The 23,092-nt window shown below is 44.2% G+C and overlaps 1 protein-coding gene across 3 annotated transcripts; it reads left to right on the top strand.

Annotated features, from left to right (window-relative positions):
- Positions 1–2,644: 2,644 nt before the first annotated feature.
- On the top strand, positions 2,645–18,003 carry man2a2 (mannosidase, alpha, class 2A, member 2). 3 transcript variants are annotated; one of them, XM_069701899.1, is made up of 24 exons: positions 2,645–2,894; positions 4,403–4,996; positions 5,112–5,349; positions 5,796–6,053; positions 6,176–6,320; positions 7,446–7,617; positions 7,857–7,984; positions 8,319–8,492; positions 8,989–9,175; positions 9,980–10,157; positions 10,493–10,695; positions 11,367–11,549; positions 11,731–11,845; positions 11,961–12,031; positions 12,123–12,288; positions 13,430–13,666; positions 13,901–14,023; positions 14,313–14,427; positions 14,569–14,702; positions 14,817–14,958; positions 15,323–15,456; positions 16,331–16,525; positions 16,618–16,731; positions 17,230–18,003. In XM_069701899.1, the coding sequence occupies exons 3-24, from the start codon at positions 5,218–5,220 to the stop codon at positions 17,380–17,382; spliced, it is 3,459 nt and encodes a 1,152-aa protein (XP_069558000.1). In that variant the 5' UTR covers positions 2,645–2,894; positions 4,403–4,996; positions 5,112–5,217; the 3' UTR covers positions 17,383–18,003. The 3 variants fall into 3 exon arrangements, with proteins under 3 accessions (XP_069558000.1, XP_069558001.1, XP_069558002.1); XM_069701900.1 differs by having other exon boundaries at positions 4,406–5,349; XM_069701901.1 differs by having other exon boundaries at positions 4,403–5,349; positions 16,621–16,731.
- The last annotated feature ends 5,089 nt before the right edge of the window (positions 18,004–23,092 follow it).

The following is a 23,092-nucleotide window of genomic DNA, read 5'->3' as shown; positions in this document are numbered from 1 at the left end:
TTTGTTCTTCAAGGAATTATTATTCCGCGTTATTATTATTCTCTGTAAACAACTACATTTTTGGAGGCTTTATCATATTCAAAAACTCATGAAAGTTGGTACACGCGTCTCTCCTGGCGTATTTTAGTGGAGTCGTGAGGCCAAATGCCCCGGTGGCTTTCTTTTCTTACGGCACGGTGGTGCAGTGGTTAGCACTGTCGCCTCACAGCAAAAAGGTTCTGGGTTCGAATCCGGTCCTGGGCCTTTCTGTGCGGAGTTTGCATGTTCTCCCTGTGCTTGCGTGGGTTCTCTCCGGGTTCTCCGGCTTCCTCCCATCATCCAAAAACATGCACTTCAGGTCAGGTTACCTGGCGCCGCGGTCGTGGCAGCCTGCTGCAGCATCTCCCCCCTGAGAGCCCCCCTGCTGTAGTGAAGAAATTTCCCCTAGGGGATTAATAAAGTGTATAAAATCTAAAAAATCTACATGCAAGAAATTCGGTGGACACGTGTATCAACACCGAGATGTCCAAAAAATTTCCAACGCACAACTCAACAGGAAGTCTGCCATTTTTGATTTAGTCGCCATTTTTTGCCGATTCACACGTTATCTTTTAACGAACTCCTGCTACAGATTTTGTTGGGACTTAAAATGGAATTAAAAGTTATCAAAACCTCACGAAACTTTACACATGCGTCAGGCACCAACTTTCGTGAGTTTTTGAAGATGCTCCGACCCACTGGATCCCCGGCATGCAGCGTGCAAGGGCCCGCATATCACTGCTTGCAGTTTTAATTATTATTTTTGTTTTGTTTTGTTTAGACGCCCAAAGCTTGTAAGTTTTTTTTAGGGGGTAGGAGCACTTAATTTTAAATTGATTTATACTCTGTGACTTTCCTTGCTTTCAGCCTATAACAAGCAAAAGTATGCTACATTTTTTCATCAGAGAAGATAATCAAACAAAGTGCTGTTGACAACTACTATCACATTTACGCCCACCCACACCCATCGCCTTGGCTACACGTGGGTGTAAATGTGGAGGAGTGTAACAACGTAGACTACATTTAGTTCAATAATGTACAATTTCATGTACTTGTAGTTACTTGAACATTTCCATTTTATGCCGCTTTATACCTCCACCTCACTACATCTCAGAGGTAAATTTAGAACTTTTTACTCCACTGCATCTGTCTGATAGTTTTAGTTACTAATTAAACAGTCAAATTTGATTATTGCATCATCACAAATCTGAAAACAGTAATGTTTTTCTAAGCTTATTGACCTTTAAAAGATATGTGCTTCTCACATGACACCAGAACATCCAAATTATCTTATAAAAAGTGATTAATTACTGCAGTTTAAACTACCCAACAGTATAAATAAAGTTAGCGCAGCCTAATATAACCAAAGCAGTAAAATGCACATTAATGCAGAAGTGATATTAGTCTAAAAACATCATGCAGAAAAGCACTGACAGGGAACATTATCTGCATGTTTACTTTTACTTTTGATATCCTACTTCATGCAAATCTTTCTGATAATACTTAAATACTTTTGAATGCAGGACTTTTCCCTCGAGTAGTCTTTTTTCACTGTGGTCTAAGTAGCCGACTTTTACTAAGGACGTGAATACTTTTTCTGTCTGTGAACTGCTGACTGTAAATATTGAACCGATAAATGAATTTAGAAAACATACTGCAACCTAAGCCATGTTAGACTAAGCTTTGAATAGTGTTGAAGAGTTAAAAACGTGGCTTTACAAAGCAAACGTTGTCTCCACTCACGGTAGTTTTATAAGACGACAATAATTAGGATATCATTTTTTTTAATTACTTTTATTGTAATTTTTTTTGGCCATTATCTCAACACATGGCTGACAGATTATAGAATAATTAGGTTAGGTTAGGTTGTTACTTTATTAAAATTTTTTCGCTTCAGCAGCATACAGGAAGCAATAAGATAATAATAGAATAATAGAAAGCAATAAAATAGCAGTAAAAATATAAAATGCACAGTATATACAGTACAGTATATATCCATATACAAACAACCAAGAACACAGACAACAATAATAATTATTCACAAATTTACAAACTCGTGTCTAACCGCAGACAGCAAAACTGATGCGTTTACAAATGCCATTTTGGCGCATTTATTTTAAAATCTGCTGAAGCTTGTTGGTCAATCGCAGGCTGACAATGCGCAGCTCCTCTCTTCCCACAAGGCTTTGCGGCAGCTCAGCTGCGCTAGCTGCTAAACCAAACCTGCTAGTCCAGTAGGTAATCTGTCAGCCCGGAGTGAAACGGACGCAGACCGCTGGGCTCTGCACTCTTCCGGAATACTCTCCTTTTAAAAAAACGGGGTAACGTCACATTTTGTTTGTTTTTGTTTTTTTCCATTTGGTTCTCAAAGAGAAGAAGGAGGAGGGGGGAGAGAGAGGAGGGGGTGGGTAGGTGGGTGTCCCAAGGTCGAGCGTGAATGTTAGGCGAGAGGTTTGGAGGGAAAAAGAGGGATATTTGGTTAGCCAGCAAATACCAGCACCGCGTATTGTCTTCACGTTATCGAAGCTATCGACCGGAGCAGGTAGAACAGCTGCGCCCAGATGTTCTGTCCCACTCCCCCCCCTTTACCTCCCACCCCTCCAGATGTGTCACTCTACTACCCGCAGTTGTCCGGCTCTTCAACCCAGTTCGCGGACCAGTACGACCAGTCGAGTTGACACAACTTAAAGAGCACGTCTGATAGCTAGTGCTAGCTGGGGTTTTTTTTTTTTAGTGTTTTTATTTTTTATAGCTTGCATATTGGTGATGTGGACTGACTGACTGCTGGTTGAACGTCTCGGTGAAGTCGGACAGAGGACGTTTAATGTGGTTCAACAAGATCTGGAGCACGTTGCAGTAGCTGCACGGGTCCAAATGTAAGTTTTTTTAGTTTTTTTTTATTGTCGCCTTGGCGAGCTGCCCAGCGATAGCTGAATAAAAGTCATTAAACCTCCGGTGTCACCAGTAAAAAACAACAACAACAACAACAACAAAAAAAGAAGTACAAGCTTTCCTTAATTTAAATTTTTTGTTGTTGTTGTTGTTGCAATTTTTCATACCAAAATGTAAAAAAAACAACAAATCTCATGTTTGTTTTAAAACATTTTTTTATTATTATTATTATTATTATTTTTTTGCAATCTTTGTACAAATTAAACAAACAATGCAGAAAACTAAACAAAGACAAAAAAATATTGGAAAATGTCCCGTGACCCGGAGAACTATTAAGGGGAACTCTTATCATTCATCTACAGGCGTGTGAGGAGAGATATCAACAAATAAAATGTGGGGCAAAGACTGTGTTACCAATGCTCAGAGGTTGCCTAAAATTTGTATATAATATCTTTTCAATTTCAAAAATTATGGTTTGGCATTTAGCATGCGAAGGACTTAACAAATACATTTTTATTTGAATGCAACTTTTTCAACTCCCGCATTGGTGGTGTTGTCTGATTTGTCTGCTAGAAGTACACTACTTCCTCTCATCAGCAGCGAATCTGTCTGATTTGTGTACAATGAAACATAACAGGCAGGTTGTTGACATGGCATTTTTTTTTTTTTAAGTATACTGCTGGATGAGCCCAGGGTAGTATCAACGGAAAAAAGAAAAGAAAAGTAATACAGTTAGGTCTAGAAAGTGGTTTCTTTCTTCCGCAGTCTGTGTGATCTGCATTATTGGGAGTGCTGCACAGTGTAGTAAACACTAATTATTTCAGCTGCTGTTATCTTATCTGTCTGGATGTCATGTTTGGGTCCCAGTAGGAATAAATGTCCCAGATTGGGACATTTTGTTCGGCATTTATTGTGGGACTAACATGGGATAAGAAAAAAAAATGCCAGCGGTCCCATACAAAGCAGGGCCATGGATCATCTTGCACACATGCATAATTATATCATGAATAACAGGGACTGTTTCCCTTTATGCTCAACTAATGTGCTGTCATGTGAGCAGCTTAAGATCGGTTGTGCACTTACATTTTGTCAGATGAATGCAGGGCTGTAGTGAGCTGTGTCAGGCAGCCCAGCTAACAAAGCCTCTCATGCTGGATGTATTCTGGCACAGATGATCGAAGAAATAATCGTCTTCCTGCTGACTGTTTTTTTTAGTCAGTCTTGGCAAACGTAAGTGCCAGGTATTTATCCCAACTCCCTGTGGTAATACTAAAATAGTCCCAGTCTGGGAAATTAATGGATTTTGATCATTGATTTGCACACAAAGGAAAATATAAACACCTGTTAGTGGTGTGCTAAAACACACTGTGCTCAGCTGGAGTTTCTCCCACCTTGTTGTCATTACATGTCAGATCCCCCTAAAAAAGCATCACTCTGAAATAGTAGGCTGAATATGTTTTTGCATGTTTCATTGATCTGAAATTTTCCTCAGCAGAAGAAGACCCTCCAATGTGATTCCAACTCGTGATGAAGGACAGACGCACTTCCCATGCTGCCACAGTAGATATGCAGTCGACTATGCCACAGAGAGAAGAATGACATTTGCTTCATTTTAATTCCTGGAGTTGCTTTGGGCAGATTTTAGGCCTGATTAAAAAAGCTGCTGTTCTGGGCCAAGTTGGTCTTTTTCTCTGCTTGTTCCTTTACACTGCCACAGCCTAGTGTGCAAACTGTTATGGCATTGGAAGCCAATTGAGCAAAAGGGGACGCTGGCTGCACTGGTGGATTAGACTGTGCTGTGGGAGTGGGGACTGGACCAGGAGAGCAGACCCACAGCGACACACATCATGCTGCAGGGACACTAGGTTCCCTGTTCGAGCCCCCACTGTGTGGCGCTTGTTTTGTTTTTTTCTTTTCCTGCAATCTCATCGATTTGGATGGTTGAGCACAAGGGCTACTTTGAAGGAGTCCACCGGTGGCTGTGGTTTGGCCAGAGCTGTCAGACTCCTTGCCAGCTATTGCTGATTTAGCACCCTTCCCCACTGCTACCACTGCCGTAGCCCCCTTCGATGTGGTCTCCAGTATGGTGAGTGGAGGCTACAGACATCGCAGGAGTGGAACTGAATCATGAACACCGGTGTAGTTGGTTACTTTCCATCATTTTTTTTTTGAACTGTGAATGGTTGCATTCTGGTTTTCAGGGACTTTTTTCTCTGTGCTGAAAAAAAAAAAAAGACCTCAGCCAAGGTCATTTAAAAAAAAAAAAAAAAAATTGAACCCCCGGAAAGAAGACCGCTCGAGAGGAGGATGAAGCTCAGGAAACAGGTGACAGTGTGTGGAGGGGCCATATTCTGTGTGGCTGTGTTCTCACTGTATCTGATGTTGGATCGAGTCCAACATGACCCTGCAAGGAGACAGAATGGCGGGAACTTTCCCCGGGTAAGAATAATTGCTTTTGTGGTGGTGCATATCTTATGTGAAAACCCTCACAGTTAGTTTTATAGCACTTCTGTTGTTTTCACTTTTTCATTGTTACATGATGCACCAGAAGTTGTACCATCATAAATAGACATAAATGTCTCCAAGACGGGCTGGCTAATTACTCTGTCTTTTTAGTCTGTAACATAAAACTTAATCCGTGTCCTTGTTTTGAATATTAAAAGACAGAAACATCCAATCATGAATTTAGTGTACTGTATTTACAGATATACTGACTGGAATTATAAGTCTCTTACTTACTTTTGTTACTTTCATAAATTGTCCAATTCTTTGTCTTTTAAACTGAAGCTTTTTTTTATTAAAACAGTGGAGAAGAATGTGGGTTTGTCCTGCAGATGTTTGGTCATACAGCTGTTTTGACTTTATTATATTTGTGTCTGTCTTAGAGCCAAATCTCAGTCCTGCAGAACCGGATAGAGCAGCTGGAGCAGCTCCTGGAGGAAAACCATCAAATCATTAGCCACATAAAGGACTCTGTGATGGAGCTCACAGACACAGGAGCTGTGTCTCCCAGCGGCCACCTGCCGTTCAGAAGTGCCAACGGTTCCTGGGTCCTACCGTTCGATGGCCGTCCCACTTTCCTCGCTGTCAAGCCCCAGGATTGCCAGTTCGCTGTGGGCAGCCACGGTCAAGCAGACGTTCAGGTGAACCGACTACACTATCACATGAAATGCAGCAGACTGGTTGTTGTAGCTACACTGTACGTTTTACGCTGTGCTTATTTTTGTAGTCTTTCTAATGAGCAAACAATTGTGCTTCACTTTAGATGCTGGATGTGTACTCCCTTCTCAAGTTTGACAACCCTGATGGTGGTGTATGGAAGCAGGGCTTTGACATCACGTATGAACCGGATGAGTGGGCCAATGAACCACTGCAAGTATTCGTGGTTCCGCACTCTCACAATGATCCAGGTGAGTTGACTCGCTGTCACCTTGAAAGTCTGTGTGATCAGACTGGTTCTTGAGACACAGCCTGAAGCATGTCTGAACAGTTTGTTTCAAGAGGTTGGAAATAGTGTTTTGTTTGTTCAGAAAGAGTCGAGCCAGTTACTTTTGGCCTCACCTGAGTGGGAGTGTAGTTATAGGGATGCAGCAATAATTCAAAATGTGATTCATTCGTTCTCATTATTATTACCATAATGCTGGCATGACTGACAGTTTAGCCACAAACAATGGAATTAGGAAGATATTGGCACTGGAGCACTGTACCTATTTATAGACGGAACAGGCAGATATTTTATTTTAGACTGACATTTCCATTAAATTTGTTTACCAGCCTGCTTACTAACTTGACAGTTATTGATATGTTGACAGGTTGCAGAGACCTGCAAAATGTGTTCATCAACAGTAGGGATCGGCTTCATTTTGAGCTGCATTTAGCTAAAATTTGCTGCAAAGTTTTCTTAAGTGTTTTCTATGCAGTGTTAAATGCCCTGGATTTATTGACAACAGTTGCAGTAGCAGAAACCATGTTGTTAGCGTGCAACAAAGACACGTGTAAGCAGGGCCAAGCCTAATAGGCTCATTTCTCTAAAAGCAAAGACGGGATTTTAAGGGTTTAAGGTAAGCAGGTCACACAATGCGTAACAAGTTGTTGACAAATAAATGCAGTAGTTCTGTTGTCGTTCATTTAACTATTTCGGTTTAAGTGCCATTACTGAAACTGATTACTGCAGATTGATGTGGAACTTTGATCGCTGAAATATGTTAGTCTACAACATGTGTGATGACCATTTGACTGTATTTTTATGAGCGGCATTACTCTCCACTGTTGCACATTTAAAGTGCTTTTTAGGCATTTTCTCAGAAACCACTTTTTCTAAATGGCTTTCTGAGGGGAACAGCTCCACTTGAATAAAATATGAGTTTTATTTTTGATCTGTTGCAGCACTCTTTCCACCGAATGTCTTTACCTGCCCTATTCTTCATGTCAGCTGGCTGGATAGGGCCGGGTAGGAGTGTATTGTTTTAGAGTCCTATTCATGGTGGACATTATGTTTGCACAGATTGCTTAGATTCATCCTCTTGTGGTGTTAGGCTGGATCAAGACTTTTGACAAGTACTTCACAGACCAGACGCAACATATTTTAAACAACATGGTCGTGAAGTTGGCTGAGGATCCTCGCAGGAAGTTCATCTGGTCCGAGATTTCATTCTTCTCCAAGTGGTGGGAGACTGCCGACATACACAAACAGGAGGCCATGCGCAAGTGAGTCACAGCCTTGTGAAGCACACAGTTTTGCCTTTTATCTCTTCTCAAAAAAAACCAGAGAATTAGTTGTGATTTCTTTGACGCAAGCTGGCCCTAAGTCCAGTACTTTCCTCAGCGGGTGGTATCTGCTGGCAGATTGTGGAATCTCTAAAAATAGTTTATCTGACTAATGTGATTCTCCATGTTAAGGGCTGGATTATCCTCACCTTGCTTTCTTAATCCTTTCTTTTCTACAGACTGATCCTTGGAGGACAGCTAGAGATTGTGACAGGAGGCTGGGTGATGACAGATGAAGCCAACGTTCACTACTTCGCTATGATAGACCAGCTAATTGAGGGACATCAGTGGTTGGAGAGAAATCTAGGTACACAGTCGATCAGAGATTACTCCCTATTCAAGCAGTTTCATTTATATTCAGAGGAATTATGCTCAACTGTTTAAGATTCTCCAGTCTGCCTAAAAATGTTAAAACGTTTGACTTCACATGAGTCTAAACTTAAAATCGTACGACTCCTCACAGCGCCTGAAAATGAAATCTAAACTTGTCGTCGTACATGCAGCAGATGTAGCCCCTCTCTCAGTGGGTGATAAAATGCTTTGTGCTTCTTTCAGTGCATCCCGCTGTGCAGTGATTTCCTAAAAGATGCATTTCTTCCTTCATCCGAGCATAGATTTGAAATACTTGCTTTCTGTCATAGGTATAACTCCTCGCAGTGGGTGGGCGGTCGACCCTTTTGGTCACAGCGCTACGATGCCATATCTGCTGAAGAGGGCCAACCTGACCAGCATGCTCATCCAGAGGGTCCACTACTCTATTAAAAAACACTTCGCTTCCACCCGCAGTCTGGAGTTTATGTGGAGGCAGGCCTGGGGTGAGTGGACCAGAGCCAGCAATGTCATCTGATTCATGTGCTTATCTTCGTTAAGCTCATTGCAGAATGAGTCATGCCACTTGCCATGGCCGTTGAAAGAGTGGGGAAATTTTGGAAGGACAACTGCTGTGTAATGGCCTCAGAAGAGCTGTCTTCATTATTATTTCTGAATGATTTGGATGCCAGCCAAACATTTACTCTTCATTTGTTCCTAATGGAAAAAAATCTATTTGTCAGAGCGTCTGGGGAATCATTTTGTTATTAAATGTTGCCAGTTATATTTTGCAGCTTTATCAAGTACAACTTTTAAAAGTCCCCTGAGAACACTGTTGACGGGAACTTAAATTGCCAACAAGTTTACGAGCTCCAGTGTGTCTCTGATCACAAATATCACCTTTACTCCAAGCAAAACACCCCACCACACCTTCTGGATCAGTTGCAAGAGACGGATCAACAATCGATGTCTCTAAAGCTTTGTTTTTTCTTTACTCAACAGACTCTGGGTCAAGCACAGATATCTTTTGCCACATGATGCCGTTCTACAGCTACGATGTGCCACACACCTGTGGGCCTGACCCGAAGGTCTGTTGCCAGTTTGACTTCAAGAGGTTACCAGGTGGTCGGATAAACTGTCCGTGGAAAGTGCCACCAAAAACTGTGGTGGAGGCCAATGTAGCAGAGAGGTGAGCTTTTACTTTGTGTACGTTTGTATAGGCGCAATGGATAGCTCAAGACATCCTGCTGGACTTTAGGACACTGTAATTGTGAGAAATTTATAGTTTTATAGACCCAACAATTGATTGAATAATCATCTGACAAATCAGTAATGAAAATAGTTATTTACTGCTCTAATACTGGCTGGACGATTTTGTAAAATAAGAAATGTCATATGTTTGGGGTCATTTTGAAACATGCCTCCATTATATAATTTGTTTTTAGAGAGCTGACAGTCTAATCCTCAGCCCTAAAATGTCCCCACAATATCTATTAAAAACATTTGATTTCTTTTATGTTTCTGGCAAGAATTCGGTAGTGGTGAGGGCATCATATCTACAATGTTGAAACATTTATTCATTTTTGTTATAGCATCGGTATTCAGCTTCAACTGCGCACACGGACACACAGCAGATTGGTCACTGCTGGTACAGCTCTGTTTTCTGTAATAATCCCTTACAAATAAACTCAAATTGAACTTGCGCCAATGACAACAGCCAGAGAAGGGGAGTGAACAGAGGGAGACAGGCATAGACTGCTGATAGTCCTGCAGTCACATAAAGAAGTTTTAAAGGACTTAAAAGAACTTTCCAGAGGACAAATTCCAGTGGTGAATACTCCCAGGGCTAATTTCATCTTCATCTTTCCAAGGTCAAAGTGATTTCCTTGAAACCTGCTGTATGCAAAGCAGAGCAGCTTGGATGCCAAGAAAGATCTCCCCTCAGTTGTTGTTTTTCTTTTCTTTTTGTCCTTTTGTCCTCCTCCTCAAACAGGGCACACCTGCTCCTGGATCAGTACCGTAAAAAGTCCAAGCTCTACCGCAGCAAGGTACTTCTCGTTCCTCTGGGAGATGACTTTCGCTATGACAAGGTGCTGGAATGGGATCAGCAGTACATGAACTACCAGAAGCTGTTTGACTACATGAATTCTCAACCGGAGATGCATGTGCAAGTGAGAAAATAATTTGTCAACTGTCAGAAATTGTGTTGACAAACTCCCCCCCCTCCCCCCCATCCTTTTCATTGTTTTCGAGCATCTCAGCATGCGTTGTACCAAGTAGCTCAGTGTACAAACTTTATTGTGCTAATGACTCGTGCAGTGATATTTTAACTTGCTGACAGAACAAAGAATCTGTCTTGTCTTGATGTTTGGTTCAGGAGACGCCATCTGAGATGAAAGGCCCATGCATAATAATGAAAAATAAAATCTATGTCTTCTGTTCAGCTCCGTTTGAATAAGGACTTCTTTTTTTTTTTTTTAAACTGTCTGTCATCTGACTCCTCCAGGCTCAGTTTGGGACTCTCACTGAATATTTCGACGCCGTGTACAAAGCAAACGGAGTGGCCCAGGGATCCAGACCTGCTGACTACCCGGTGCTCAGTGGAGATTTCTTTGCCTACGCCGACCGTGAAGACCACTACTGGACTGGTTATTTTACCTCCCGACCCTTTTACAAGAGCCTGGACCGTGTGATCGAGTCGCATCTCAGGTTGGGCAGATTTAATCACACATCACTGATGTCTGACATTCAGAATCTGAAATGTGTCAGTAGTGTTCCTGCTGTTGGTAGCTGTTAATGAGGGTGACTTGTGGTTTGAGGTTTTATTTGCATTGCAAACAGGATGAAGGTTTGAGCATGCAGTGAAAATACAAATACATGTGCCTATAACATCCTCTATACAAATTCAAGGCAAAGTCCAAATAAGCAAAACAAACAAAAAAAGGACTTGAAACTACATTTGCTCCCAAATGGGTAGATGAGTCTTTTTAAACTATTGACAATCACTAAACAACAAGTAAATAAAGGTTAATAATGTTCTGACACGGTTTAAGGTTTGCATTATTTTGTTTGATGTAACAACAGGCCTTTATTATCAAATGCAACATAAAAAGCTTTTAATTTTTTTTTTTTTTTATACACTGTATAACAGACTTCACTTCACAGGTATGTTACAATAGTGTTCACATAGTCATGAAATCATTGATTAGGCCTTTGATTTTTATTTAGCTCTCAAGCAAAACGGCAAAACAAAAATCTAAATGGGTGTAATGTGTTTGTAACGCAGCCTGATCATGTGAACACGCCTTTTAACTGACTGAAGGAAACTACTGTTACGTTAAAGGTCTTTTCAGTGATGACGTTTTGTCATTGTACTTCAGGGGGGCAGAGATCCTCTACAGCCTGGCAGTTGCTAACGCTCGGCATGCGGCCATGGAAGGACGCTACCCGGTCTCAGATTATGCCCTGCTGGTGGATGCGAGGCGGACGGTCAGCCTCTTCCAGCATCACGATGCCATTACTGGCACTGCGAAGGAAAATGTTGTTATCGACTACGGCACCAAGTAAGAACCGGAGAGTTGAGGAAGAAATGACAGAATCCACTCTTCAAAAACCCCGTGCCTCCTCTTTGTAATCCTGTCTTTGTGGTTGTGTTAAACAAACCGGTTCACTACGTTTTCGCAAAACCAGTTTTCCGAGGTGACCGCTGCAGTGAGCCGTTAATTTGTTCCTCCTCTTCCCTAGATTACTGCGTTCACTTATCGGTCTGAAGAGGGTGATCATCAATGCTGCACATTTCCTGGTGATGAAGAACAAAGAGTTTTATCGCTTTTATCAGACGGAGCCCTTCCTGGAGACGGTAAGAGGAAACACAGACGGACATTTCTGCCACCTAATCACGAACAGAATAAAATAAAAATAAAAAAAGAAGGTATATTTGTGCCTTATTGACTGTTCAGTCAATCCTCCTGCAGGATGACAGGCGTGCTACTCAAGACTCTCTGCCTCAGCGCACTTTAATCGAGCTGGACCCAGCAGGGCCGAGGTATTATCTGCATCCCCTCACATCTTTCATCCCCTCAGCCACTCCTACACCATCCTGTGCTGATGATTGCTTTCTCCCATCTCTCTGCCAGGTACCTGGTTCTGTTCAACCCCATCGAGCAGGAGCGGCTGTGTGTGGTGACTGTGTTGGTCAACACCGTCAGGGTGCGGGTGCTCACTGAGGACGGACAGACGCTGCCTGTGCAGCTGAGTGCTCAGTGGAGCTCTGCCAGTCAAATGAGTGCAGAGGTGTTTGAGGTAAGGTCCTAAATTCATCGTAGCGATATTGGAATATCATTAGCGGAGCAGTCGCGTCTGCACAGTGCTTCATTAGTGCTTAGATTGGATCTGTTCAGCTGCAGCCCTGACGGGCTCAAACCCAACACGCTGTAAAGTCATTACGATTACATCGTGGAGAAGAATAGACTTAAAGACATTGACCAACATATCCTGTTAAGACAAGCTGGAAGCTGGCACTGTGCAGGAGATGGTGATTTGTAGCTCTTAAAGGGGAAAGTGCAGTAAATTTATACAAGCGGAAGTCCTCGAAGGTTCGACGGCATTATTACAAGCGCAATGCTAAACAGGTGGAGCCCTCATTTAGCTGTGTCTGTGCCATCATTCGAATTTGCCTGGCAAGCTCCCGTTGATAATATTTGCATGCATGAAATACAAAACCAACACACAACTTGGATACATAAAATAACAAAAAAAATGCCATGTTTTTGTACATGTTGTCCTCTGCATGACAAAATGTTGACTCATGGAATCGGAGCAGCTGAAGTGGTTGTAAAGTTGTTGGTTTGAGCACGACAAAAGTGTAAGAGTCTCCAATCGTGTGTGTTTATGCCAAAATTGTAAGTTGCCTTAGAGAGAAGCATTTGCCAAGAGAATATAGTACATTTGATGTAATTAACATCAATTTAGCAGCCAGTACTCAGACTAGAATTTAAACTTCCTTCAGAGTTTACATTTTCTCTTTTACATCTACATCCAAGCCAGCGCCAGATGTGTTCCCGGTGTCGAGTCACCTCTGATCATATACTGAATATGCAGTAGTTAAAAACATTCACTCTGCTGCAACTTTGTATTTCATTTCAATTTGTTTTGCTCTAATGAAATTCTCCCCACCCACAGAAGGTAATGAATTTAAATGTAAAACAGAAATAAAAACACTCATTACCACCAACTCCCATCACATTTTAATTACTCTTGCGAATGTGTAAATGCTTTTAACTTTTAATTAATGGCTCTTGGTCAACACTTGCTATTCTCATTAACAAGGAAAATGAAGCCTGCACTTTAAATCACGAGCTTTTTGTGTCTGGTCACGTTTATTGGGTTTGTGACTGCTTTTCTATTTGATTTATATCTAACTGTTTATCCGCCCTGTGTCCAGGCAACATTCATGGTTCGTCTGCCACCTCTTGGTCTGGCGGTTTTCCACGTCTACGACTCCCCCGACTCGCCCATGACGCTGCGCTCCGACACCGTGCTCAGGCTGTCTGGTCGGGACGTCACCGCCCGGGCCACCGACCCTCTTCCTGTGCGCTCCCAGCAGGCGGACTCTCAGACCCTCTACATCAGCTGTCAGTCTCTGACACTCGGCTTCTCCGGAACCACCGGCCTGCTGGAGGTCTGACGCGTTTTGATCTGCTCATACTTCTGTTGACTTGATATCTGGATTCAGAATTGACTAATCTGTATTAACTTTGATCTTTTGAAAGAAAAAGCCTGGGGCTCGATTTCGTAATAAACTCTGTCTGTTTGATCAAAGCGAACGCGGCACATTTTGTCGCCACTTTCATCTCTTCCTTAATTTGTCATTTTATTCTCGCTCTCTCTTCCTCTATTGCTTTTTCATTTGCAGAGTATCAAGCGTAAAGACGATCCTCAGGAAGTGAAAGTTCAGATGCAGTTCATGGTCTACGGCACTCGTCCCTCTAAAGACAAAAGCGGAGCGTACCTCTTCCTACCGGATGGAAAAGCGAAGGTATTCTCTCGGTTCTGCATCGGGCGTTTACTTCCCTCTCAAAAGGCTTTGATCGAGTTTCCCCCAGAGTGTCATGTCATCGTATCATGCTGGTAGCTGGGAGCAGAAACGCAGGCAGACTGGGTGCTGCTTCACATCTTCTCATGATTTAAAGACAACAGAGCACCGTTACCGTACCTGGCTGCTGATTCTTTCCGTGACTCCTTCTGCTTCTCTCGCCGTTGTTCCTCTTCCTTATCTCCCATTTTCAGCTCGACTTCTGCTCACGGTCGTCTCTTCCTTCTTTCAGCCCTACATCCAAAAAGAGCCCCCTGTGGTGCGCGTGGTCGAGGGGCCTCTTTTCTCGGAGGTGGTGGCACACTACCAGCACTTTCAGCAGGCCATCCGCATACACAACGTGCCAGGTAATAAACACACAGAGCTGCACACTGGAATCAGTTCAGTATTGGTTTGTTTTTTTGTGTGTGTTTTTTTTTTCCAAGATGTAGTTCATTTTAATTCCCTCCGTGGGTGAAGTTCGGTTCTGAATTGTTTTGTGTTTCCAGGGGTGGATGGGTTATCTATAGACGTCACTACCATGGTAGACATCAGAGATCAGACCAACAAGGAGCTGGCCATGCGACTGGTCACCGACATCGACAGCGGAGAAGTCTTCTACACAGACCTCAACGGCTTCCAGGTTGGCCTCATCCCGAACAACGAAGAAGATTAACTTGCATTTCTTCAGAATATAACACGATGTAACTCTGATTTTGTTCATATTTGACGTAGTGTGTCCATCTGCGATTTTTAGATTCAGTCTCGTCGACGCCACCTGAAGCTTCCCTTGCAAGCCAACTTCTATCCGATGCCCAGCCAGGCGTACATCGAGGACGGCCATCACCGGCTGACGCTGCACACTGCTCAGTCTCTGGGTGTGAGCAGCCTGGAGAGTGGTCTGTGTCGTTTTACATCTCATTCGGTGTCGTGCCATTTTTCTTCATGCCATCTTTTTAATGGAAGTGATCTTTTGAAATGCGTGGCATCTTTCTTTGTTTACCGTCTCTGACCATTTGTGTCGTAGGATTCGAAGCACTTATCTCTCCCTCTTCTCCCTTAAGAGCTTCCCAGAGAGCAGAACAGTTTAATACGCTCACGTCGGCGTGCGGAGCTTACGCTTTTATCATCGTTACGCGCAATAATGGAGGTGTTAGTAAATGACGGATAGCACGCGGTGTTCGTGCGCATCGACTGATGCCTCGCGGTTCAATACGCGGGCTTTGCGTTGAAGCTGCCGTCCCTGCTCTCCCCCCCCTTCAGGGCAGCTTGAAGTGATTATGGACCGGCGACTGATGCAGGATGATAATCGCGGGCTCGGTCAGGGCCTGAAAGACAACAAGAAGACGGCCAACCGTTTCCGCCTGCTGCTGGAGAGGAGATCCACCGGCAACAAGGTCAGTAAGATGACAGCGAAGGTGGTCATTTGAGAAGTTGCCCATCACGTCTGACTCGGTGTGTGTGGACTGCAGCACAGATTTGGTTTTCACCGTGTTATCAATAACGCCTTTCTTCATGTTTTTTTTATTTATTTATTTATTTTTTTACAGTCCTCATTACCACCCATCTGTCTTTTTTTGGTATCTTCTCCTTTCTCTAATTGTGTTTCCTTCTCTTCTCTTCTCCACCTCATTACCCTTCAGCCTGATGGCATTCTTGCCAAACTCTCGTACTTGTTTCATTCTTTCGTCTCTCGATTCTCGAGTAACGGAGTTCAAGAGGTAACGTTGCCATGGCAACAAAGGGGATGCTTGTTAGCGCGCATCATAGCTCTAGTTCCAGTTTCACATCTTTTTTTTTTTTTTTGTATTTCTTCCCTCCACCTCGTAGCTGTAGCCAAACCGGTTCATCTTTATGACAGCACCACTGAAAGAAACAAATGATATCATTTATCAAATAAATGGACGCTCATCGGAGGGCGCCGGGTGCCGTTTTTATCACCCAGCTCTCCATTAAAGCTGCTGATGGTACTTGGGCTGAAGTGGAGCTGGCCTGCCACGCAACATCACGTTTGACAACACTGTGACGCTCTTAATATATAATTTGGCATCACAAAGCTGTGATTAGAGTTCGTCTGGACTAGAATTAGAAGTTTCCCTCCTACTCCGGCACACTAATTAGAGCCTTGTTCCTCATGTAGTAGCACGAGAGCATCTCTAGAGGTGACTCATTGGAGCTGGAAGAGTTTCACTGTCAGTCGTTTGAATCTGTGTGTGTGTGTGTGTGTGTTCCCCCCCCCCCCCCCCCAACCCCCCCCTCTCTCCTCCACAGATGACGGACAGCGCAACAACCAGCTTCCCGTCTGTACTCAGCCACATGACCAACGCCGTCCTGAACCACGAGGTCCTGGCGCTGCCCGTTCTGCCCAAGAGACGGGGCGTCCCTCCCCTTCAGACCTTCGCCCCTCTCAAGTCCATCCTTCCCTGCGACTTCCACCTGCTGAACCTGCGCAGCATTCAGAGCCAGGTGACGAGACGGAAACGACCCGACGCGCGCGCAGATTGTGGCTTCGGAGATTCTGCTCATTGAATAGTTTCCTGTGTGTTTTGCGTGCGCAGCAGGACCCCCAGTCTCCGTCTCCGTACGCGGCCTTGATTCTTCACCGCCTGGCGCTGGACTGCGGACTCGAGGCTCAGAACCTCGGCTTCAACTGCACGACCACACAAGGACAGGTCAGAGTAGAAACCGGCGCGAACGAGAGAAGCACGAGGACGTCGGTCTGCTGAGCTCCGCAGCCTTTTTATATGAGCGCAGATTTGGTTTGGGGTTTCGACTTTATTTCGGGTCTGCGCTACTTTTACTGTCCCGCTCCGCTACATTTAACAGCTGCAGCGATTAGTCAGTTTCAACGTGAAGATTTTAATAATGAAAAACATTTGACAGGATATGAAGTGACATATTAAACTACCTCATTTTCTATAAAGCAGTAAAATAAGCGCCGCATTGCATCGACAATAATGATCAAATAATTTGATACTAACAGCAGCCGATAAGTACTTCTGCTGTTGATACTTCAGGAAAAGATCAGCGGAATTATCAACAATATGTTTCTGAAGTGGATTTTTTTTTTCTTTTCTTCCAACGGAGCATTTTGTGTTTTTTTTTTTTTTTGCGAATTTACTGAAAGTAACCCGAACCCCTTTTGCCTTTCTGCCCCCCTCCTTCTGCAGCTGAGCGTATCAGGACTGTTCAAGAATCTGGACCTGCAGCTGCTCCAGCCCATGTCTCTGACCCTGATGCACTCCGGCATGCCTCTGGCCAACGACTCCACCATCAGCCTGGATCCCATGGAGATCTCCGCCTTCAAGCTCAAACTGCGCTAAGAGCGCTGCACCGAATCAAAGCAATAAAAAAAAAACCACCAGACCCCCCCCCCCACCCCTTGGACCAACAAGCAGGCCCGCGGTGGCCACAGACTGGCAGCAGAGAGGGGTCTGGGTCTCTCTGTTATGTTGAGCAGAAACCACAAACACTTCGGCTCGGGAGAGGCAGGGTCCACTGTAACAGGACTGTCTGCACAGCAGGGGGCAGGCAATAGCTGTTTACTGCGGACGTCTCGGAGAGCGGCAAAAAAACAACAAAAAACAAAAAAAAACCCGGGTGAACTCGCGGCCGTTTCAAAACCAAAACGGACTGCCAGAATCGACCATCAGAACCTGCCGGGTGTCCGTTTACCGTCTCTGTGATGGAACATGAAATCTCTTTTTAGTTTCGCTTTGTAAGGACTTGTCTTTTTTTTTTTTTCTATCTTCACTCCATCCTGGACTGAACTACTGAATGTAAATATCCCAAATGAGGCGGGAGGGGCCCGGGGGACTGGTGCCACGTCAGAGTGCAATTTACGTAGCTTTATTTGGTGTATGGGTTCTAATTTGGTTTGTTTTTGTTTTATGTACGCAGTGAAGAAGACACAGATCACGGCAGTTTGTTTTTTCTACCTATCAGTCTGTTGTTGACTGCAGCTCTTGTCTGTTGTTGTTGTTGCTGTTGATGTTGACAGACTCGAATGCAGCAAAGAGAATGTGCGGTCTCTTATTCTCTCAAACCCGTCGGGAGACCCGAGCTGCGAATCCTTAAGCTGTCCCGATTCAGAGTGTGGCGCCACGACGGCGCGACCATTAATCATATCGAATGACTGTTTACTTTCTGTCCGCCGGTTTTGCTTGTAGATAGTCCGGAGACTTTCTTTCCCCGACTACATCTTTTTTCTTCTTTTTTCTTTTCTTTCCTCTCTCTCTCTCTCTCTCCCGTCCCCGAGTTTCCTCGTCGTCGATGAGAAATCTGTGAGAGCTCCGTGCGTCCGAAAGCTCCCCGTCGGCCATTCCCGCCGCTCGTGCTTCGCTGTGGAGAGGGCGGTGCCGCGCGCCGTGCCGTACGCAGCGGAAGACCAGGCGAAGACTATACCTCCTATATATATATATATATATATATCATACAGCAGATATATTGGTATGCGTGTGTCTGCGGAGTCAGTTTACGTGAATACTTGAGGCTTTTTTTTTTTTTTAATTTTATTTTTAAATTTGGGTGTGTTGAGGTTACAGCGTGCACTTATCAGGGACCATCCGTAGCGACGGCGGGCGTCCTGTGTGTCGAGCGGCGGGGTCATACCATCGCTTCGGGTTGGAGAGCGTAGCCGGAAGTAAAGGGTCAGTTCACCCAAAATTACAAAAAGCTAAAAAAAAAAAAGAAAAAAAGATGACTTGCATGGAGAGACGGGCAAAAGTCTCCACAATATATTAAAAAAAATATATCGGGCAAAAATAAACACGACTTCAGAGGGCTTGGTAATATGTGGCCATTCAGGTACTTAGTTTTGAGAAATCTGTTTAGGGCTCCTCGTTTTTATTAGTCGATAAACAAATGACCTTCACAGTTTCCGGTGTCCAATGAGACTTCTTTTATATTACTTGTTTTGTACAATTCAATCATCCAAAAACCTTGAAAATATTCCATTTATATAAGAAGAAACGGTGCTGTAGCACACGCTCGCATTTAACAAACAGGAAAAAAAAAAGAGACTGGTTAGCATTTTTTTTTTTTTTTTTTATAAATGGAGAGACGGTGACAATAAAAAAAAAAAACATGAATTGATGCCAAAAATGATCGTCTGAGATTTTCTGCCACGGCTGCGATACCACGAGGCGGAATTACATTTCACTTGCGGTGCTCTGTCTCTCCACGGAGACCTCACCACTCTCAAATTCACAATTCATACTAATTTGAAACGGTCGTGCGTTGATACTGGAAAAGAGACTAAATTAAATATCTTAAAATCAGTTTGCACGACAGGTGGCCGTGAATTCCTTTTATATTGTACGCAATCGGCGATTTCATTTTTAAGGTGCAGGTTTTTCCACACGATGCCGATGCATCGTTTGGTGCTTGTATAAAAACGGGGAAGGACGTTTCCTTAACATTTGAAGATCGGTATATCGCCGCGCAGATGTAGCTGGCGTGCAGTCTGGAGACGGCTCGCATCAGTCGTGTCTGTGAAGACTAAAGTGTGACGCCGTTTCTGAAAAGTGATTTCTTTCATAATGAGCTACGAGCCAAAATTTCATTGACGCCTTTTTGAGGATTTCTCAACTTGTCGCACAAGTCAGGTTCTTTGCGTAGTTTGGGTGAAGTGACCCTTTTAAAAAAAAAATAAAAAAATAAGTGGGATTCTCAACAATGAAGAAAATGCGCTTCTTCAAAACGAGCTGCAGTTTTTTTAAATTTTTTTCAGCTCCACAGTGCTTCTTATCCCGAGGCTGTCCTCGGGCCTTTCTGGAGTATCTTTGCCTTTCACGGCGGCGGCTGCGGAGGACGTCGTCATCTTGTGTCTGAAGCCGAGGCTGGACGTACGGCGGCCCCACCTGTGGCACACTTTGTACTGAGCAGCCATCTCGTCCTGCCCCACTGTGTCTCATCACTTTATCCCTCCCGTCGTCTTCATCTTTTCCACAGTGGGTCTCCTCCTCCTCCTCCTCCTCCTCCCTGATGTCCTGGCCTGCCGTAGTTCAACACTTTCTGCTTTGTCTCTCGCTGTGAGCGCTACAGACCCCCCCCCCCGTCCCCGTCCCTCCCTCCCCCTCCATCTCCATCTCTTTCAGAGCAGACCTCACTGCATCTTGAATTGCACTTTCCCCCTGTAATCTTCTGACCTTGTCGTAACCTCGTCTCACCCGCTGTCTCGATGTGCGTCCGACGTTCTGTTAGCGACGTCTCTTTCTTTTTAAATGTGATATCCGTCGTAGCGCTGTTTTATTTTATTTTATTTTTTTTTTTTTGTTCAGAGGTAATATATGAAGTCTCTTCTGTATTTGTTATTCATGGGGGATTAAAGCTGCAGAAGAACAAAGAAGATGGGACCTGATTAAAAAAAAAAAAACAAAAAAAAAAAACCCAACAACAACACAGTCTGTTTAAAAAAAAACAACAACAACAACTCCTCTTGATCTTAATTTGATCCTTTTCAGAGTTTTTAATGCTCCAGTAAATCCGGCTAATTTTGCACGCCGTTCTCGACGGCGTCAGTAAAGAGCCTAATTACTTCTCCGCCGGTAGGGGGCAACATTGAGTCGGCGTGAGCGGCCCAGTCCAGGCCGACAGACGCCGCCTTGTTGTCTGATGAATGTGGCCGTGAGACGTCGGCTCTCTTCAACCGTCCGAAAACGCTTTACTTTGTCAGCGGGCGGTCTTTTCAGACATCCCGCCAAAGAGTCGACCGGACATTAAAGCTCGCACTTCAAAAAAAAAAAAAAAAAAAAAAAAATCGCGCGGAGTTAACAGCAGCGCGTGGTCCCTCTTGTTTTACCCGCTCGTGAAGGATGTCGGTGACTTGAGTTGAGCGGGAGGTGAAGATGAAATGAAACGTTTCTTTGTTCACGCTGCATTAAAAAAACAACAACAACCAAACAACAACAACAACAAAAAAAAGGACAGCGAGATGAAAAGAAAACGTTACCGCTGCAAAGGAGGTGACAAGAAGCGGCTGTGTGTGTGTGTGCGCGTGCGCGTGTCGACTTCATCCCTCAGCATCAGCACCAACAGATAAAAGTGCGCGCGCGCGTGCGACCTGCCGGAAGAGTGAGACTTGAAACCTCGCGGTGTCTTTTAATTGATCCGAGTGGTGAAATCGGCTAACGAGGAGCCGATTTGTTAATGTTATTTTAATTAATGTAATATTTCTTGTTGCCAAGTCTCGTTACTAGACAGCTTTGTGTGATACATGGCAGCTAATTAATACAGGCTAAAGGGCACGGGGGGGGGTGGAGGGGGTGGAGGGGGTGGGTGGGGATCTGCAAGCTCATGGAAACCTAACGACGGCGTGAATGAGGAGATGAAAAAGAAAAAGAAAAAAAAGGCTTTCAAACGCATCGACTTGTTCTCCAACGCGCGCAGCATTTACAGCCTAATGCAAAGCGTGACACATTCACGGGGCTGTGTGTTATGAAAGTGAGTTCTCCCGGCAGATCTAATTACGGGACACAGAATGACTATATATATATATATATATATATGAACCCAGTCACCTGCACCTCTGTAGAGGAGAGCTGCTAATGAACAAAGCTGCTGACCGTCAGCAGGCGTCGTTTTTTCACGCCTTCGTATAAACCTCCATTTCAAGTTGAAGAGGGCTCCGTGTCGGAGCAGGACAAACCGGTGTCCCGGAGGTTGTTCTCTTGGCAGCGTGCTTCACCGCCACTGGATAGCGGGGAGAAGACGGGACTGCTGGCGCCCTGTTACGTGGGGAGGGGTGATGGGTTGGGGGGGGGGGGGTGAGGAAACACACTTGCAATAACGATGTATGCCCATGAAGAAGTGATGAACCATCTGCTGTCGTGTGATGATTGAAGAAGCATTAAACCCCTGAAAGTTTGAACGTCTGGCAGTCAAGACACGAGAAGTCGCAGCTCTGCAACAGCCAAGGTCTTTTTTAAAAAAAAATTTTTTTTTTATTCCAGCATTAAACTGATCTCCACGACATTAAACACCCATCAAGCAGGTGAATAAAAGAAGGATATAAAACAAACATAGAAAATGCAATACAAGAATCCCTCCCTACGGTCCGAGGCCTCCCGCATCCTCCCCCCTGCCCCCCTCCCCCCCACGGGCTTTAATTCAGTGCGTGGTGGCGCGTCTCCGCTGTTCTGCGTGGAGAATAAAAAGCAGGTTGTTGTTGAACTTTTAATGAATGGTGGGAGAAATGAAGGACCTTCACTTTTGAAAGGAGACGCTCTCCGAGAGAAGCCCCCCCAGCCCCAGCCCCCCTCCCAAAAAAAATAAAAATCAATACGCAGCGCGCTCTCTGGAGAAAACGAAGAGAAAATGATCTTATTTCTGAGCGGCAACCAAAATAGGATAAACGTTGCAAAAGGTCGGTCGAGCAGTTTCGGGCTGAGTGGAAGTTTTTTTTTAATTTGTTTTTTTTTTAATGTCATTAAAATGCAGCGCCGCTCCGAGTCGGTAAGCCTTTTGAGAGTGATGTATCTGGTACTTCTACGCTGCTGCGGCGATTCCCACTGCGTTTTGATCGAAAGCAGAAAAAACAAAAAACAAAAATAAAACACTCCGCAGTTTTGCTGCTTATCAAACAGCCTGCGGGGTGTTTTATTATGTCGACCCAGCGCTGCAGAAATCTTTAATTTAAAGTTGTTGTTTTTTTTTTTAAATTTGTATTATTAATGAACAGCGAGTCGGCGTGGTCACCCCCCCCCCCCCCTCCCTCGGCCCGCAATCTGACGGAATAGAACCGCAGCAATTTATCAGAACGCTTCCCGCACGCAGGACCCGCTGTTCGCATATTCGCAGCCAATCAGATGTCTTTTCTGATTAAGTAACTCGGTCTACGGATTCATGGGGCATTCTGCGTTCGCTCCAGTTGGCATCACGGGAAACACAGGATTCCCTGTTTCTGGGGACTTCGCCTGCATTTTGGACGAAAACTCGGGACGCCTCGGCCTCTTGTTGTTTTGATTCGGACTAAAAATCGGTCTCTTGTAAACGCCCAAAAGCTTTAGAGGAGGGCGCTGCTTATTTTCTGGG

The sequence above is a fragment of the Brachyistius frenatus genome, unplaced genomic scaffold (genome assembly GCF_029030835.1).
Source record: "Brachyistius frenatus isolate BFR_SWC_R1_liver_20210118 unplaced genomic scaffold, ASM2903083v1 Contig_39, whole genome shotgun sequence".
Lineage (NCBI taxonomy): Eukaryota > Metazoa > Chordata > Actinopteri > Embiotocidae > Brachyistius > Brachyistius frenatus.
The sequence above is the reverse complement of the archived record's forward strand: the minus strand, read 5'-3'. Positions and strand labels throughout refer to the sequence as shown.